Source organism: Vicia villosa, unplaced genomic scaffold (assembly GCF_029867415.1).
Source record: "Vicia villosa cultivar HV-30 ecotype Madison, WI unplaced genomic scaffold, Vvil1.0 ctg.001344F_1_1, whole genome shotgun sequence".
Classification (NCBI taxonomy): Eukaryota; Viridiplantae; Streptophyta; class Magnoliopsida; order Fabales; family Fabaceae; genus Vicia; species Vicia villosa.
In genome coordinates, this window is record NW_026705585.1 from 432,623 (window position 1) to 451,415 (window position 18,793).

An 18,793-nucleotide genomic window follows, 5' to 3' on the forward strand; every position below is an offset into this window, starting at 1 on the left:
CAGTATTTTTTTCAAAATTTCCGGTAGAAACGTATATTTTTAAAAAATTAGTGACTTTAAACAAGAGTATAATGGTGAAAACATAGCTTTTGAGGGGGGTGCCGGATATAACTTTGGTGGTGGGAAGTTAAATTCTCCTACTTTTACCTAGACAGGCCCAACTCAAGGAGAAACGGGCCTACAAATTTACAGGCCCAATAAATCTCACATTCATGACAACATTCATTCATTTCTCTTCTTGAAAAGCTTAAACCCTGAGAAACCAGAACGAAACCTGTGACAGTCATTTCTGTGTTTTGATTGAACTGAATCAATCATCGTTCATCCCTGATCAGCTAGGTATAATTCTAATGCTCGTGTATCGAAGTTGAATACAATGTCTTTGAAGCGATTACAGCTAGCTCGCACTCGCTATCGTTCGTCTCAGATTGGACAAGAATCTTCATCCAATCTGTAAGTAACAACACTACCTTGCTCACTTTCTCGCATTATCGATTCCAATTTTACTTTTACAGTTTGAAATTAATGGCATTATGCACAATTTCGTTGTGTTTGAACTATGATTTTTCAGGCTTGGTAGCTGCAGGAGCTATTCCAATGCTTTAGCAAACGGTAATCTCTTTCAGTATATATATATTTTGGAACTATAATTTGAGTTTGAATATGAACTTCAGTTTAATCTTTCTGTGATTTTTGTCTGATTAGGTTCTGATGGTAGTTTTAAGGGTTTACATAGTCATTTGTTTAAAGGCAACGATGGATTTTCATTGGCTAGTGTTAAGACTTTGACGCTTCGATCTACAATGGTAATTGATGGTTTTGAAACAAATTGGTTTTTATCTTTTGGGGTTTTGAATTTGGTTTAATGATTTTTTTGTTTGTTGTCGTGTCTTTCGCAGGCTCCGGAGTTTTCCATTTTCATGAATGATAGAAGGATGTCAACTATTGTATCCAAAACCCCTACAGCACAAGCACGGCGTGTGGTAGGCTCTCTTGAATTTCTTCACTAAGCGTGTACTTTTTGTATTGGATTGATAAAATTTAGAGGGTGATTTTTGTGTGTGGAGGATTGTACTTGTTTTTCTTAGGAGCGATGCTCATCTATTTTTTAGGTTTGAGTTCTTACTAGTTATGGTTTAGGGAGATGTTATGATGTTTTCAGTTGATTTGTTAGTATATCTCATTATCTCTTGCTTGTGCCCTTATAGTATTCAATATTATCATCAGTTATTCTATTATTTTTTAGTCGAATTACCAGATTTAATCTCATGTTTCCATTCTCTTCGATATTGGCTATTGAAGTGATGGGTTTCTTCAAACAACAAGGAGTTTATTCTACTCCTCAACTAGAGAAAGAATGAAACCTAAGATGCACGGTTCATGGATACAATTAGTTTTGTGCTCTAATACAGTCCTCCAGAGGGTTAATGATTTTGATGGACTTTAGACAACCCTCTTATTTAACAATTGCTTTGCCATTATATTATATTACTCTGTAAAAATTAAAATATAATAAATAAAAAAATTAAATCTAGGTAGCAGCTGCCTATGATCTTTTTATTTCCAGACCAGGTATTAATTTTCATGCTTTACCGACATATCATTATTGCAGGGAGCACAGATAGCCTTGGCAAGTCCTGGATTTATCTATGAACCTTATGAACCTCGTGAGAAAATCCCATTTTGGAAAAGGTTAGACTGCAATGGTTTTGTATTTCCATGAATTTAGCTTCTTGTCTCTATTATAATTTCCTTCCTATAACTAGCCCAAATACAATACTGCCATATATTATTTTATATGATTCTTTCTCTTAAAATTTAAGTTTGCATATCTTTTTCTGGGATTTATTTTAACATTAAAGCATTTTTCGAGATGTTGCATCTACTTAGAATTGTTAAAATCTTGACTAGGTATTTTTTCACCAATTTGATGTGTCTTCAAGACTTTATAACATTGCAGTTACATATAGACTATTATTCTTATTATTATAACTTAATAGTTATTTTCTATGATGTTTGATGTTTCAGGTGTTTCACAAGAAGTGGTTGGAAAAGAACGAAAAACGACATAATTCTGGAGGTAATGATGCTTGATTCTGTTACTTTCGGTCGCACTATCTCCTTATTTTGCAACCTAACTATTTCTATATTATAACTTCTGTTAATCTAATTTTTTCTTTCCTGCTCCCTTTTAATTTTATCCCCAATCTTGGAGAATTGCTGCATACTATTTATCTAAGTAATATTGTTTTACTATAGAAAATAAAATAAAAATTAAATGAAATTCATGCCGAAAGTACTGAATCCTGGACAATGAGCAATGGCTCTTTCTAATCAAAATTTTCTTTTTGCTCTGCTACAGCTAAAAAGTGCCTATGCCATTGCAAAGTTAAGAAAAACAGGATATTCAAAGAATCAGTTCTACAAAGAGGCTATCAGTATGTACAAGGAGGTATATAACTTTTATATTGCGTAGTCCCTACCAAGCGTTATTTTTGTAACTCATTCTGCCAACAAAAAGCTACAATTAAGATCTCTTTTCACTCATAATTCAAACAATGTCATCGTGTTCTGTCTATCTACAGCTCATTCTTCCATATATTAATGCTGCATCTGTTCTGAGTTATATGACTGTTTTGGAACATTTGTTTATCTCTAAATATAAAGCCCTTTGCAAATTTTTAAATATATTTATTACTATTTTTCCAAATATATTCCTTATTAAATACTACCCAAAGGGCAATTTAGTAATAGTCATACACAAATTATACACATTATTACACTACCAACTTCTCTTAATATGTGTAAAAAGTGTCAACCTTAGAAAACCAATGAGGACAACATTATTTAAATCCAAACTAGGAAGCCAATATCAAACTTGTTTATAATCAGAGGGATACAATACAATGCAACAACCGCAGCCAAGTATTTTAACCATTGGGCGAGGTCAGCTTCCATCAATCAATCGATTCCATGAAGTCACCTTGTTTTTAGTCCCAAACGATCTACCATATGTGTCTAGATTTAAAACTAGAGGAGTCAAAATTCTATTAATTTAATTTTATGAGTGAAAAACAATTCATAACAATCATGAATGATAAATATTTTTACCTAAATGATAGAGTTTTGATTGAGACATGCAAACTCTCAATTTTCCATTTTTCCCCTCTAGCTTCATAGTAGAATCATATATTTTTACCAACTAGGACAGTTTATAATTATTAGTTCTTGCTGGTTTCCTTCTTTTGCCTTGTAGTATGCATTTCATTCTATTTGGACTTTCTCATGCTACATGATTTCATTTCTGCATATTTTTTTGGCTTGATGCTAAAATTTATTTTCCTTTCATGCAGATTAACACACTAATAGCTAATGGTGACAAAAAATCCTTAAGGAAAGCTGTTACCGAGAAGATGTTTTCTGTATGCTTTAGTTCCTTTTTGTGATTCATTAGCTAAGATACAGCTGTGTACATTTTTCATCAATAATTTTCTGTTTAATTTACAGACGCTTAAGAATGAAATTAAACAACGAGAAACTACATGGAGTGGGGTTTACTGGGAATTGGTTGAGCCTGTTGTTATGATACGGACTCTGCGTGCTCGTATGGTTAGTATTCTTCTTCACTTAATGTATTTTATGTAACATTTTATTCAAGATGACGCGACAACCTCAAATTCTTCACTTACTGTGATTTTATGTAATTTGTATTTTCTTGCTTGAATCATGATGACAATTCTATGTGATTTTTTTACTTCCTATTATTTTTTAATGGAGATTTCTGTCTTTACAGATCGGAGTTGATCGAAATGACACAAATAAAGTATTTTATCAGCTCACTATGGAGATTTTGGCTAAACAAGTATGCTTTATTACACATTAAAATTTGTCTCATTACAGAAAATTTATACCCTTGCTTTCAATCCCTTTCATGAGTACGCGGACTTCAAAAACTTAGGAAATTAACATTATATTACTTGCAGAAATTTGAAGGATATGACTTAAAAGGTTCTGTTATTGCTGGAGACAAAAACAAAGAGGTAATTTTAGACAATTGCTTTGTTTCCGTTCTTGTAGTGTGTCTGGAAGATATTCATTCTCTCTTCTTTCTTCTTTGCTTCCATTTTTGAAAATTAAAAATAAGTTACCAATTATAAACCCCAATTGCATGTCAGACCTATGAGGGGGATGCTGGGAAGATGAATAAAACTTCCTTTCTGTTCATATGCTATGGAGCTAGCATCTTTACCATCATAAACCTCCATTGAACTAAAAGACAGTACCCCCAATTTTCCCTTACTTGGTACTGTTACCCTCCAATTTTCTCTTGGTACTGAAGCCATCCGTCACCACTTTTGATGCCACTCAACCTTTCTTCTTCAACTATTCTTTTTTTTTCTCTTCTCAATATCCATCATTTTCTTCAGGGATCTGCTCCTTTTCTCTAAAATTTTGTCTAGGATTTACGCATTTTGTTAATCTAAAGGGAAGATAGCTTGGAGATAGGGTTTTCTGGTTTATTTGGTTGATGGTTGGGAGAAGAGGGTATGTTGAGCTAGTGTGGTGTTGAGTTGGTGTTAGGTTTGGGAGGTGAATGGTAGATGGTTTAATTACATGAAAGAAGGGCCTGTTTGGACCAAGTTGATGAAGTTGTGAGATAAAGTAATGGATAGAAAGAGACAATGAGAGGTTTAAAAGAGAGGGGCTTGGTTGTTAAGTCATTATCACAACCCTGTTTCTATGGGTTCAGAAATATAAGGAAAAATGTATGACTTGGAAATTTTAATGGGTTTGAAACTCTATTAGTTTTAGTTTAATATAACATATACTTTTTTTTATATTTTAATTTACTAATATCCACTCTAGCCAAGTGACAAGGATGCTATGCTGTTTAAAAATTGTCACTCGACTTAAAATTGGAGAAAAACAAGTTGAGAACAGTGGAGTCAGAGATGTAGAGATAAATGTGGGAGTCGAAATTGCTCAAAATAAAACTAGAGGACCAAAATTGTGCATTTAAGAAAGTAGGAATCAATAGTGTTATTAAATTTTTGTGGCATGAATTATATGGGAGCAGCAGTGGGGGTACATTCATTTTCTATTCTATGAAATGGTAACCTGCTATACCAAAGGGAACTTCATAACAGTGGGTGCATGCATCAGTTTGCATTTTCTCACCGCCACTATCTATTGTTTTATCATGCTCATAATCCTACCCTTTATATAAGTGCTGGTTTCACATGTTTTCCAGATTCTTGTCCGTGATATATGGGTATTTGAGAAGTCTACGTTTCACCCTGGAGCATACTGGCGTCTTTGTGGACGTATAACTCCACAAGCATCATAGCTATCTCCATGAAAGAAGACTCCAAAGTTTATGATAGTTATATTTGTTCATAAATTGTAACTTATTTCTGTTGAGCTGAGTTGCCACAAACCTTTTACTTGTTTCCTCTAGATACAAGTTCATCTTAGAGAAGTTTTGTTTTAGGAATAAAATCAAATATACGTGTAAACCTATCCAAATTTTGTTTTTTTTTTCAGTGAAATTGATTCGGAAACCTAATTGAGTAGTAAACGTGGAAGAATGGTGATGCTATTCTCCTAAACCCACTATTCATTTAATAAATAAATTATTACTAACTCCGAAATTACATACAACCTTGTTAATTATTTGGAAGGATTCACTAAATTAAGCTTAAAACTTGTTTGTATTAGTGCTAATTAATTGCATTGCTTAAGTATGCTCTTGCCACGATATAAACATGGAGTATGGGAGATGCAAACAATCATACCTTATATTCTTGCTTTCTACTGTCAGATTCAATAGCTACTTTAGAAAGGTTGAAGACTTCTTGGTTAACATACCTTCCAAGAAAAGAAAAGGATATCTTTCAAAGATTTTCAATATCTATTTCCTAATTTAGTAACTTACATTCTTACCACGCTTGGGATTAATCTATTTTTTTTCATCCTACCCATTACAACAACACCTTTATCTCTAGATAAAATTTTAGCAGATGGACCAACGAGATTTCCATCCTCAACCTCTGGGCATCTGCCACAAGCTCTATTATTTTATCACCAAAACTCTAGCTTCTCAAGCTTTGAAGACAGTAACTTTAGGGCGTTCTACACCTTACAATTCAACCTCAACTGCACCAAAAGGTTCTGAATCTGAAGCAAACAAGGTGGTAAGATCAGAGACATCGTGTAATAAAGCTGAAGATAGGGATTCCACGAGCACGAACATTGATATTGCGGCAAGATTGGCAAAAAAGGCAAACAAGGTGGTAAGATCAGAGACATCGTGTAATAAAGCTGAAGATAGGGATTCCACGAGCACGAACATTGATGTTGCGGCAAGATTGGCAAAAAAGGCGTCTCTAAGGAAATCTGTAAGCATAAGTGACAATGTGGAAGAGATTCTGCCGAATAAAAGGAACAAAAAGAGGAGCAAGTCCTTCCAAAAATCAAGTTCTCTGGATCAAGAAGAAGAACCAAAGCCTCTACGTTCAATTCTGAAAGTGGATTCCGATCTCAAGGACAAATTTAGTTCAATTTGTTGATTTATTTATCTTGGTTGAAATAATAATATATGTTATGTAACATCTCTCTATGCAATGAGAATCTACATAATATCTTCTTTCTTTTTATTATTTTTATTTTTAAATAAACGTATATATCGCTCTATCCTCTTTGTCCTAAATAGAATTTGAATTCAAAAATGATGGCTATTATTTAGAAGTATTCATTGACACAAGTTGGATAAATATAAATATAAATAACCTTTTGAAAATTTTAAATTTCACAAAGGTGAATATGTTCCTGCATAACCATGAGCTGGCTTAATGAAATAAAATTTTATCTTATAATAAAAAAACAATTACTTAAACTATTATTATTAGACATATTAATGAATAATAATACACATGCATAAAACTGCTACAATCAATAAAAGGTTAACTAAGAACTTCTAAATTCTCAAATTATTATTCTTTCTATTGGAATTTCTTCTTTTCAGTTATCATCATTGAAATAAAAAAACAAAAAAAAACCTATTGAATGAGTTAGTTACTTATTAGTTTCAACTTTCAGTTTCACCTCCATTTTTAATATCTTCATCATCATCATCATCAGATTCTGAAGCAAATTGATCAAAAAAAGCGTCAAGGTACCAAGAACATTGATCATTCCAAGCACCTCTTGGTGCAGTTGCACGCCATTTCTGATCAGCAATCATATCAGGAGAAAGTCCCCATTCAAGCATCTCTTCCTCCGTATGATGAACAGCCAAACTATACTCTCCACCACTTCCTTGCTGAATCACGCGAAACTCGCAGTTTCCGAAATTGTTCAGCTGCTCAAATTGCTCCACCGTCCACTTGAACCACTTCATCAAGAAAATCCGCGACGTTAATCCGTGAGAAACTATCACCAGATTCAGATCGTTAGATGGATCCAGGTGAAGCCTGTTCAAATCTATGTCTCTCCATAGCGATTCAAAGAAACCTAAAAATTCATATACAAATCAAGTTAAATCAAATCGAGTAGAATCAAATAGAGTGAAATGCACGTGTCGTGGAAAAAACGGTTACCGGAAATGCGATCGAAAACATCAGCGGCGGACTCGCCTTCAGGAAAGCGATAAAAGAATCTACCAAAACGTTGACGAGTTTCCTGGATGATTTTCATACGCTCTTGAACTTGGAAGTTAGCGAAATCCTGTTCTCGAACACGCGACTCTTCTCTGACGCCGATCACGCGCTTCTTCGAGAAGGATCTACCAACTTCGCGGAGTGTGGATCGAGTTCGGGCGTAAGGAGATACGTAGAAGTAGAGACGCCAGTCCGGGGAGCAGCCTTCGCCGGAAACGAGGCGGCGGAGTTTGGTGCCGGCGAGGCGAGCTTGCGCGATGCCCTGCGGAGTTAACTGAATGCTGTGGTCGGGTGTGGTGGTGTATGCTGACGTGTCAAGGTTTCCTTGAGACTCGCCGTGACGCATTAGGATTATTCTCTTTGGAAGCACACCCATTGTGTTTTACCTAATACACTTTCTTTTTTCTTCTTCTTTGTGTTTCTCTATTTGATTTCAGATTTTCAATTTCATTGGCTTTTTCTTCATTCAATTTATAATATTTTTACCAACTCGGTTAGTACAATCCATTTTGTGTGGGAAAACAGTTTGAAAATCGATTCTGGTCAAGCTGCGGCAGCTGTAATATGTAAACGTGTGCGATTAATTTATTCCGTTTTTGAACGAATTCTGCTGTTTTTTTAACAATTTCAAACCATTACCTACGCTTAAAGTTCTAGAATAAAGGGTATTATTATATACGTCAAACATCTATGCCGTAAAGACATTATTTTACAGGTTTTCAAAATTGGAATGTGTCACGTTCAACATCTAATGCATATTTGAGTATGTTGAAATAAAAAATGATTTTGAATAAGTTGATTTTCTACAACTCACTTTTATTAAAAATTAAGTTGGATATAAAATGGTTTAAAGTTAAATGTATTTATATAAAAGAAAATTATACTCAAAATAAAAAATAACAAATTTTAATTTAAATTATAATCAATTTTACTTAACCATGCAAAAATCAATATTTGTGATCTAAATGTAGAACTAAACATATGTTTTATTGAGTAATGAAATTATATGAAATTTGTCAACAAAGAAATTATTAGCGTCAGACAAGCTTATGCACAAGGGGATGTAGTAGTCTAAAATAAGTCTTTAGGTCGTCTTATTGGTTGGGCTGCCTGAGGTGAATTGTCAGATAGGATCTTAGTTGAAACCCATGATTCACACCACTTATTACACGTGGCTAAGATGTGGTTGAGGGATAATGGTTCAGAGAAACAGTCGAGGAGGACTATTTGCTTCCTCTACGATGGAAGGAGGATCCGTTCACCTAGTTCCATATTTTGGGATTTAGGGAAACCACTTTTCTTTGCCTCTGATCTAGGACTAATTGGTCTTCTATATATACCTTGCTTCTAGAAGGGGAAAAAGGAACTTGAATTCCCTATGAAAACACACAGATAACAGTTCCCCATAAACCATACGTGGGCAAGCTCACAACACACTCAAATGCCCTAAAACCTCATATAGCCTTACACAAACATGGATATCTCTCGTTGTATTTTTTTAGCAAGTACAATTGGCGTCAACTGTAGGCCCTTGGTAAAACTAATTTGGCCACACTCACCTTCGTTCATCAACGACCTCAGACACCCTCTTCATCATGGTGGCGGAACAAAGCGCTACAACACCTACCAACACAGACATACATGTTTAGGAACCCTCTTGATCCTTGGTGAGAAAAATGAGTTAACATTAGAGCTATTAAGGTTAATGTAGTTTTGTTTGAACTTATGTTTGACCTAAAAATTAACTTTTCGTAGAATTTTACATGTTAGAGAGTTCTTGGTTGGAAAACACTTTCGATGTGTTGAATTGCAAATTAGGTTGGATTACTTTGAATTACATTGGGTTGTCCATAGAAGGCAATCCATGAAACCTCTCTCTTAGGAACCATCTAATTGAAAATATTAAAAGCATTCTCTCTGATTGAAAAAAATATTTTGATGGGTGGACGTCTCGTATTGCTCAAAATTGTCTTGTTGTCATTACCTATCTATTTTTTCTTTCTTTCTTCAAGACTCATATGAAAACCAATTCTAAAATTGAATTCCTTGTAATTATTTTTAGGAAAGCGAGTAAACTTGTAAAGTTAATTGGTTTCTCTATGACACAGTGTGTTTGACCAAGTGTAAAGAAGGTTTAGGCATTCAAATTGTGATAGAATTTAATTTCTTTTTACTAAATAAATGGTGTTGGTAGCTTACAAAAGACAAGGGTGAATTGTGGTTTAGGGTGTTGTCTCACAAATATGAGTTCAAGAACGAGATATTGTAACAGTGTGCCAGAAAAATTTCTATTTTGTTGAAGGAACTTACAAATTATTAAGGAATGTGCTAGTCGAAGTAGAATCTCTAGGTTCAATGACTTTGAATAGGGTAGTAGGTAATGGGGAATTGGCGTTGTTCTAACATGATCATTAGTTTAAGAGTGATTCTTTCAGAACCAGGTTCAATATGTTATTTAATTTGTATTTTGAAAAACTTATTATGGTGACAAATATTTTTTGATATGATTGAAAGGGTAATTACAGAGGGCGACATTGAAATAATTTTTTTTCTTAGAAGATTATACAACTTATCAATTGCGCACTTAGGTTGAATCAAAGGATTATTTTACTATTTAGGATCTAATTTGAAATAAATTCGCTCCTTTAAAGACTTTTCTTTTTTCTTAGAGAGTAATGCAAGTTTGGTTTCTTATAAAGAATTACTTGTTACAACATGCTATCTAACCAGACGTTTGGGCTCAAGTGGCAAACGAGTCTCTACAAAAGGACGACATTCAGGGAACATCGAGTTTGATTCCTCGCAAAAACAACGCTTGGCCAGTGCACGTTCCTGTTTACGGTGATTTCCGGTAAACAACCGCTAGTCCTCCAAATTATTAAGTATACTTTGGTTACTCGCAGGATCGACTAGATTGATCTTAGGACATATGTCGAAAAGTGTTTATCATAATAATTGAAGTCTTATTTCTGAGTTTTACTTCTACAAGAAATGTTTTAATCTAAGGTTTGATGTAGAAAATAATACAAAATACAATGCAGCGAAAGAAATTGCAGAAAGTAATTCGAAATGAATGGACTGTAAACGTAAATGATTCGACGGGAAATGTAAAGGTATTTAAATGACTTGTGTTTATAAAACAAAGGATAAATATTGGAAATATAATGGTGTTACACGTACATTTCTCTACGAAAAACTCTCTCTTACGCTTGGTACTTGAGTGATTTGTGAGTAATTTGTACAAAATGAACACCTCTGGATCCTACCAATAAGTCCCTTATTTATACTAATTTGACCCTAACGATCTTACTCTAATGAGATGCCACGTTGCTCGTTTGCATGCGCTTCGAATTCCTGGAGTTCCACGCGTCCTTCTGGATTCAAACGAAACACTTTGAAATTCAAATCCTCCCGCTCGAAACTCTTCGACGTGAAGCAACGTGTCTTTGTGAATAATAATAAAATATATCAGAATATCCTAAGTATTTTATTCCTTAGGCTTCGAAGACAATTTATTCATTCTTTACTTCGATTAGGAAATAATCCTGACACATAATACTCTTAAAAATAGCCATTAAAAGTCATTCTTTCCTCGAGACATATATCTTCGGAGAACACAAACATTATGTCGAAATCTCCAGCTAACAAATTTCCCCCAATAAATGCCTGTTTTGAAAGATAAGTAGAAATAGGCATTTCTTGATACTTTTAGATTTCGACCTCTCAAGACCCTTGAGTTCCAAGATTCTGAATTACGTCATAGTCATTACGACCTTTCTTTCAAAACGTCTTCTCAAAACCATGCGCCATTACGTCTGATCATTACTCCTAGGAACTAGGAGTGAGGCCATTAACTGCGAAACTGCCTGGCAAGCCAATCGTTTTTTGACACGTGCCCCACTAACTCCATTTAATAAATTAATTAGAAATTTGAAGGGGTTATTTTCCAACCCTTTAAATAGTGACCTTAGTCACTTATGTGATTTTCCTTCCCGTTTCATCTACATTCTTGCTCTAATTCTTTTTTGAGAAAAACCCTTTCGAACTTTTCTTCATCTTCTTCAACCGCTTCTTCATCAACAATGGCTTCCACAGACAAACAAATCCAATAATCACAAACCGTTGACGCTTCTCAATCGGTTCTAAAGATGCAGAAACCCAAGCTTGTTGGGAATCAAGAGTATATTTTAGAGCCTTACTTAGAGGAGAAATGCATCATCTATGCTTCTCAAGTAATCATCCCCTTTGAACTTGCTGATAAAGCACATGTGTTCATGGGTCCACTTCCTGGTCCTAATACGCATTTGCAAACTGACTTTTTCCCTGTTTACCATAAAACTAGGCCTTTGATTAGCAAAAATAAAATAGATGATAAGGGAAGACTCCTCTTTGTTAAGAACGTAGAAAAGGACTCTATGGGGTCCTCTAAGGAAGCTCTGATAGCTCAAAAGACTATTAGTCTGGAATATATGACCAATACCCTTAAGTTATTTAGAGCTATCCCTCTAGTGAAACATCCTGAACCTTATTACTCTTGGTTAGCAAAAGTTGAATCGAAGAAAGTCCCATTCTGGAAAGAATTAGTGATTTATGAATTAGTTCAGCTGTCGAAGACTAGGTTATAATATAACCATTCTATGTTGGTAACGTCCATGTATTTCTGGGACGCATCTCACAACACTTTCCATCTCCCATGTGGGATGATCACTTCTACTCTCTTTGATATATCTGCTATTACAGGGCTTCGACCAACGGGAGAGGACTTCGATCCCAACTACATGGACACTGACACCATTAAGTTTGGTGAAAGTAAAGCCACCTATACCACTTTCATCACGAAACATCATGTCAAAGATAACAACAAATTCTCTGACGAAGAGCACATTGCCTTATTAGCACTCTGGCTATCGAGATGTGTTTTCTGCTCGAGGTCTCTACAAGTGGCGAAAAGGTATCTTTGCATGGCCAACCAACTTAATGCGGGCATGAAGTTGGACTTGAACCAAATGATCCTTGGGTATCTCTATGAGATCCTTGGTGAATCTGTTGATCTCTTAAGGACTTATGAAGCTGGATCTTCATTACTCTTCGCTGGACCCTTCTGGTTACTACAACTATGGTTAAATGCCACTTTCGAGACCGTCTTACCAAAGAAAGGAATAATTGATGAGGAAGACAAAACCATCAAAAATAGGACCATTGAGGGCACAAGGCTGTCTCATCTAACCCCTCAAGAAGAATGAGGTCAATTACCTGAAGCTTTTCGAGGCTTCATGATGATGTTCGTGAAACTCTACCGATTTACTCCTTCGATGGCTCCATTCTTCGAAAGAAAAGTGGGCCCTGAGTGGTTCACCAGGGAATTTCATGCTTCCTCTCCAAATCATCAAGCTAAATCAATGGCCATTTGGGAGGCCTTTTTGACTCCTAAAATGTTGTACCATCGACTGCGAATTATGAAGAGCCACTATGGCCTTATTAGTTACCAACCCAATCTCGTCTCGAGACAATTTGGACTCGTCCAACTTCTTCCCAAATGCATGTACAGTAAGAAAAGGCCATATGTGTCTGCATTCCATGTTTTCGATTGGGGCAAGCTTTGAGTCGACGACTGCAAGATATATTGGCGTGACTTCTCTTACTCCCATTTCCTTCGAACCCTCGGTCCCACTGGGCTGCCAATTTGTTTACGGTGATTTCCGGTAAACAACCGTTAGTCCTCCAAATTATTAAGTATAATTTGGTTACTCGCAGGATCGACTAGATTGATCTTAGGAAATGTGTCGAAAATTGTCTATCATAATAATTGAAGTCATATTTCTGAGTTTTACTTCTACAAGAAATGTTTTAATCTAAGGTTTGATGTAAAAAATAATATAAAATACAATGCAGCGAAAGAAATTGTAGAAAGTAATTCGAAATGACTGGACTGTAAACGTAAATGATTCGACGAGAAATGTAAAGGTATTTAAATGATTTGTGTTTATAAAACTAAGGATAAATATTGGAAATATAATGGTGTTACACGTACATTTCTCAGCGAAAAACTCTCTCTCTCTCTCTCTCTCTCTCTTACGCTTGGTATTTGAGTGATTTGTGAGTAATTTGTACAAAATGAACACCTCTTGAGCCTACAACTAAGACCCTTATTTATACTAATTTTACCCTAACGGTCTTACTCTAATAAGATGTCACGTTGCTCGTTTGCATGCGCTTCGAATTCCTGGAGTTCCACGCGTCCTTCTTGATTCTAACGAAACACTTTGAAATTCAAATCCTCCCGCTCGAAACTCTTCGACGCGAAGCAACATGTCTTTGTGAATAATAATAAAATATATCAGAATATCCTAAGTCCTTTATTCCTTAGGCTTCAAAGACAATTTATTCATACTTTACTTTGATTAGGAAATAATCCTGACACATAATACTCTTAAAAATAGCCATTAAAAGTCATTCTTTCCTCGAGACATATGTCTTCGAAGAACACAAATATTATGTCGAAATCTCCAGCTAACAGTGTCTCCGTAGCACGAGGCGGATCAGTCAATTTACTACATAGGTCGGAACCGGTACGAAAGAAAAAAAAAACAGTGGTATCTTCAATGCATAATCTTCTTATTATCTTTACGAATGTGTAATAGAAAATAAAATTCTCAACATTTATTCTTTGATTTATTTTTTCCAAGAATATTCTTTGCATTTTGACTTGATTTTCCAATAATTTATTGATTTTTTCTTGCTTAAAAATGATTCGCATGTTTGTCTTCAAGTCATATATTCATATTGTGGATTAAATCGTAATAGCAAGTTATTCAAATGCAAAGAATGTCATTGTCTAAAATAGTTGATAGTGTTAAAATTCATGTTTGGCGATGGATTAATGTCAAATACACATCATTCTCATATAACCTGAATCATTGTTGGATCAATTCTCTTGAATATTTAGGCTTTTAAATTCTTTTTAGAATTCTAGTTTATTTGTACTTTTACTTTTCTTTTCTTTACATTCCTCGTGTTTGAATAATCTTTTAATATATTTATTTAATTAAAAAATTCATAAAATATATTAAAAACTACTACTCGTTTAATTTAAAATATCTAAAAAATATTTAATATATTTAAATATTTTAGACATGAAATTAAAGTGATTGTGATAATTTATGTACTAAATTAGTGACTGTTTAACGGCGAATTGTTAAGACTTTAGATCCAACAATTCAAAATTGATCAATAACTTATTTAAAAAAGTATGGAATTTTATCTTGATAAAGTTAATACAGAGAAAACAGTGTCAATATATATTGAAGCTCAAGATGATTTTTTAAATGAGACTTTTTTCATCTAATATAGTAATATAGCTGTCTTTTTCTTTTCAATCTGTATTTTTCATTCAAGTGATTTTATGAGTTTGTTTTAATTGATACTGGGAACTAATTATGGTAATCGGTGTATGTGTCACTTTGAGTGTCATAGAAACATTTCTCAAAAGAATAATGTAATGAGGTTTTGAAAGAAAAAAAACAAAATACATGTGGAGATGTGAAAAGGAAAAGTTGCTAATATAATATGCGTATGAAATACTATGTTTATCCTTGAAGATAATAGCTTTTATCCTTTACATTTGTCACCATATCAACAAGTCGATATGTCCGAGTGGTTAAGGAGACAGACTTGAAATCTGTTGGGCTTCGCCCGCGCAGGTTCGAACCCTGCTGTCGACGGTTTTATTTTTCACCAAATATCTTCATTTTCGGTTCTCTCGGTTTCTTTCCTCCTAGTCTGCTAGTTAAAACTCCCTCCAAACATAAAACAACAGGCACATTTTCTTTTTAAGAAACATTAAATTTTATTAAATTTTATTTTATATACTTTATCATTTTATGAAAACTTTTATTTTGGATATTAAAATTTCAAGAACTCACTTAAATTTAAATTTTTTTTGAATAAATTTTCACAAATTTTTTTTGGGATATTCTTTTGAACATTGATATAATTTTAACTATATTTTGATTTTAATAATAAATATTTATGTTATTAAAACTAATATTTTAACATATAAAAAATGTGTTTGAAATAACTTTAACTAATAATTTTTTCATAAAAGTTATTTTTGTAATATCTCTTTTTTTAACTGAAACAAATTGGTTCAATAATCTCCTTTCATCTCATTTCACTAAATTATTTTAAAATGATTTTATTTATTTATTTTTCAATGTAAAGTTAATTTATATTTTTAATAGTTTCTTAAAAAAATGCTTTCTGTTTTAAATTAATTTATTTAATTGTTTAATAATATATATATATATATATATATATATATATATATATATATATATATATATATATATATATATATATATATATATATATATAAAAGAAAAATAATACTTCTCATTTCATTACTTCATGACTTCAGCTTCATCGATACATCTTTCTCCTCTCTTTTCAAATTCTTACCGATGTGGCAATGTTGACTACTCACCCTTTGTGTTTAGATGTGATAAAAAGTTGTTAGAATGTAAAATCTCTAATGGTTAGCTTAACAACAAAGATCAAGACACGATTATAAAGGAAAAAAAATTAAATTTTTATCAACTAGTAAATTAATACTATAATGTATACTGTCTAAGATGGATAGACTAAAACCTACTTTGTGGCCTCTTAAAGCAAGAACATCTGCACATGTGTTAGCTTAACAATAAGAATGGTTTACTCAAACTATCTAATTTGGGAGGTTGATAAAATATAGGATCTTGAAAGTATGTCGATTTTGAATTACATTGATAAAATAAATATAATCTGTTTCGAGAATGATAATAGTAAATTGCATTTCATGGGTCTACATACATATTGTTGAAGCTGTATAGCGGCAAACAACAAAAGATTTGGAAATATTTATTCGAGAATTATCGTATCCACATAGATGGTTGTAGAATGCCATTCAACGATTTCTACGGTTTCGAGCTCGAATTTGAATGAACAAAAATATAAAAACGGAAAAGTAATTATTAACACAAAAAGAATTCATTCTTCGGAAAGATAAGATTTATCAAGCATTGCATACGACTTCTCACAAACTTAAACTTATCGACCAATTATACTGAATCTACGATGCTCGTCTATGTTATCACGTATCTCTCACATCAGTGTCCATCTCTGGAGAACCTACGAGATCAACTCACAACCAAGGCTATTTCTAACACAAAGTCACGAGAACATCCGTACTCTCGCGTTGGCGATCTCCCGCACGCCACTTAAACACGAAAGCATTAAGAACGCATACACAAGTGATTGTCAGCTCTAACTCTATCTCTAGAGCTCTGAAACTAACAGACAATCATCCAAGATAAGGATTCAATAAGTTTATCTCTAAAGCAACCCAAATCCCGAGCACAGAGCAAAAATCTAAGACAATAATCAACATAGATTTATAAAGCAAGTTTTATATAACTCCATTGGCGACAAATATACATAAGTTCAAAGTAAATACATACATAAAACCCAACTATAAGAGAAAACACAAATATGAAGAGAAATAAACCGAAAATCTCCCGGTTTGTCAGCTCCGGTTGATGAGCAATCCACCTCCAATCATCCAAATGCAAGCTCCATAGTTGTTTTCTAACCTAATCTAACCTAAAAATTATAGTTTGATGAGTTAGGAACAAATACCCTAAAACATAACCTAAAAAATGTGATGTTTGCCCCTTTTAACGAGCTGTTGTCTTAGGCAGTCTCGCTCAGCTAGCTTGGCTCGCTAAGCGAGTAGCAGAAAAAAATCAAATTTTGTTTGCCATAACTTGAGAACCGTAATTTCGAATTGCGCCGGTTCGAAGTGTTGGAAAGCTTATTCAGTGCTTTATCTAACAATGACTGAATGGAAACCAAATTGATGATTTTTCTCATCCTTATTTTGAGCCTATGGAAGCGCGCTTGAAGGTGGCTAAGCGAGCTTCTGCATGATTGTCATTTTATTGCTCCAAAACTGCGAAATCAAAGTCGTGCCTTCGACACTTTATTCTTCGAGCCTCTGATATGCATAAATACCTATAAAACAAAGGAAACCTATGAAACGATACACAAAACAAATCAAAACTCAAGAATACGAATATTTACACGAAATTTGGGATTTTATTACAAAAACCAAAAGAATATAATCGATAAGTGCCACAATTATTTATATACTCAAAATAATGAAATTTTGGCACTTATAAAACTCTCCCCAACTTGAAACTTTGTTTGTCCTCAAACAATGTTAAATAACACAAAGAATCAAAAGTAATAAACCAAAGAATCGTGAATCAACAGGTTTAGAAAACCAAAAACAAATGTATGGCGCAACACAAAAATGTATAAACAAATTAAATACTTACCACTTCCCTACAACGACAACATATAAACGGAATGAATCATAAGTGCAAAAATCATACAAAACATTCTAAAACAATACAAGCTAACATCATGAATCACACCTAGCAAAAATTCATCAATGGATGAAGAACACACAAAAGTGAAGGACTTTTAACATTCATCCAACAATCTTGCAAACAAAAGATTAAATTATGCATTAATCCAAAAATCACATTGAAGATACAAAAGCAAGAACCACAAGGACTTTTCAAGTTTGTAATGTGGCTTGGTTAGCAAACAAGGGATAAGTCCTAAAGCTAATCGAAACAAAAACTTGCATAAATCTAAGGGAGTGATCAATTCACACAGGTTCAAACAACACAATTCCGATCAAACTTCTTCCTTATTCCAAGTTGTTACACCAAAACACCATACTTATTAGCATAATTATTCCATACTTTTTTCTTTTTCTTTTTCAAAACTTTTTTTCTTTTTTCTTTATTTTTCTTTTCTTTCTTTTTCACATTTGTTTTCTTTTCTTTTCAACCTCATAGCAACTAACCACAAGTGCACAATCATTTTTATCCCCAACTTGAATTCAACCACATCATAATATGAATACTCCATACTTTATAAGGCAAGGTAAAAATTCATACCACAATATAAAGTTGAGGGTTCAAGAAAAAAGAATCAACATCCATACAAAAATAAGTGAACTAAATGCAAGCATAGAAGTTCAAGAAATAACATGGATGTTGAAAAAGCTCAAAGGGGTTAACAAATGA

At 33.6% G+C, this 18,793-nt stretch overlaps 3 protein-coding genes and 1 non-coding gene across 4 annotated transcripts; 3 read left to right on the plus strand and 1 right to left on the minus strand.

Annotated features, from left to right (window-relative positions):
• The first annotated feature begins 238 nt into the window (after positions 1 to 238).
• LOC131634763 (uncharacterized) lies at positions 239 to 5,578 on the plus strand. Its single transcript, XM_058905388.1, has 12 exons — positions 239 to 453; positions 572 to 612; positions 706 to 806; positions 900 to 983; positions 1,613 to 1,692; positions 2,029 to 2,080; positions 2,363 to 2,452; positions 3,354 to 3,422; positions 3,508 to 3,609; positions 3,794 to 3,862; positions 3,984 to 4,040; positions 5,252 to 5,578. Exons 1-12 carry the CDS (start codon positions 377 to 379, stop codon positions 5,345 to 5,347), a joined length of 918 nt encoding a protein of 305 aa, XP_058761371.1. The 5' UTR covers positions 239 to 376; the 3' UTR covers positions 5,348 to 5,578.
• A 152-nt stretch (positions 5,579 to 5,730) lies between these two features.
• Positions 5,731 to 6,693, plus strand: LOC131634766 (uncharacterized). Its single transcript, XM_058905390.1, has one exon. The coding sequence runs from the start codon at positions 6,021 to 6,023 to the stop codon at positions 6,567 to 6,569; it is 549 nt and encodes a 182-aa protein (XP_058761373.1). The 5' UTR covers positions 5,731 to 6,020; the 3' UTR covers positions 6,570 to 6,693.
• A 193-nt stretch (positions 6,694 to 6,886) lies between these two features.
• Positions 6,887 to 8,167, minus strand: LOC131634764 (phosphoglycerate mutase-like protein AT74). Its single transcript, XM_058905389.1, has 2 exons — positions 7,599 to 8,167; positions 6,887 to 7,512 (listed from the first exon to the last, which is right to left on the minus strand). The coding sequence occupies exons 1-2, from the start codon at positions 8,032 to 8,034 to the stop codon at positions 7,088 to 7,090; spliced, it is 861 nt and encodes a 286-aa protein (XP_058761372.1). The 5' UTR covers positions 8,035 to 8,167; the 3' UTR covers positions 6,887 to 7,087.
• Positions 8,168 to 15,297: 7,130 nt separating this feature from the next.
• Positions 15,298 to 15,379, plus strand: TRNAS-UGA (transfer RNA serine (anticodon UGA)). The gene has a single exon. It is a non-coding gene; the product is annotated as a tRNA-Ser (tRNA).
• Positions 15,380 to 18,793: the final 3,414 nt, after the last annotated feature.

What these genes read in the sequence shown, in the direction of transcription:
- LOC131634766 (XM_058905390.1), top strand. Translation starts at nt 6,021, where the DNA reads ATGGACCAACGAGATTTCCATCCTCAACCTCTGGGCATCTGCCACAAG.
- LOC131634764 (XM_058905389.1), bottom strand. Translation starts at nt 8,034, where the DNA reads ATGGGTGTGCTTCCAAAGAGAATAATCCTAATGCGTCACGGCGAGTCT. An exon ending in TGTTTTCGATCGCATTTCCG is followed by an intron (nt 7,513 to 7,598) that starts GTAACCGTTTTT and finishes ATGAATTTTTAG; the next exon opens with GTTTCTTTGAATCGCTATGG.
- LOC131634763 (XM_058905388.1), top strand. Translation starts at nt 377, where the DNA reads ATGTCTTTGAAGCGATTACAGCTAGCTCGCACTCGCTATCGTTCGTCT. An exon ending in CAGCACAAGCACGGCGTGTG is followed by an intron (nt 984 to 1,612) that starts GTAGGCTCTCTT and finishes TCATTATTGCAG; the next exon opens with GGAGCACAGATAGCCTTGGC. An exon ending in AAAATCCCATTTTGGAAAAG is followed by an intron (nt 1,693 to 2,028) that starts GTTAGACTGCAA and finishes TTGATGTTTCAG; the next exon opens with GTGTTTCACAAGAAGTGGTT.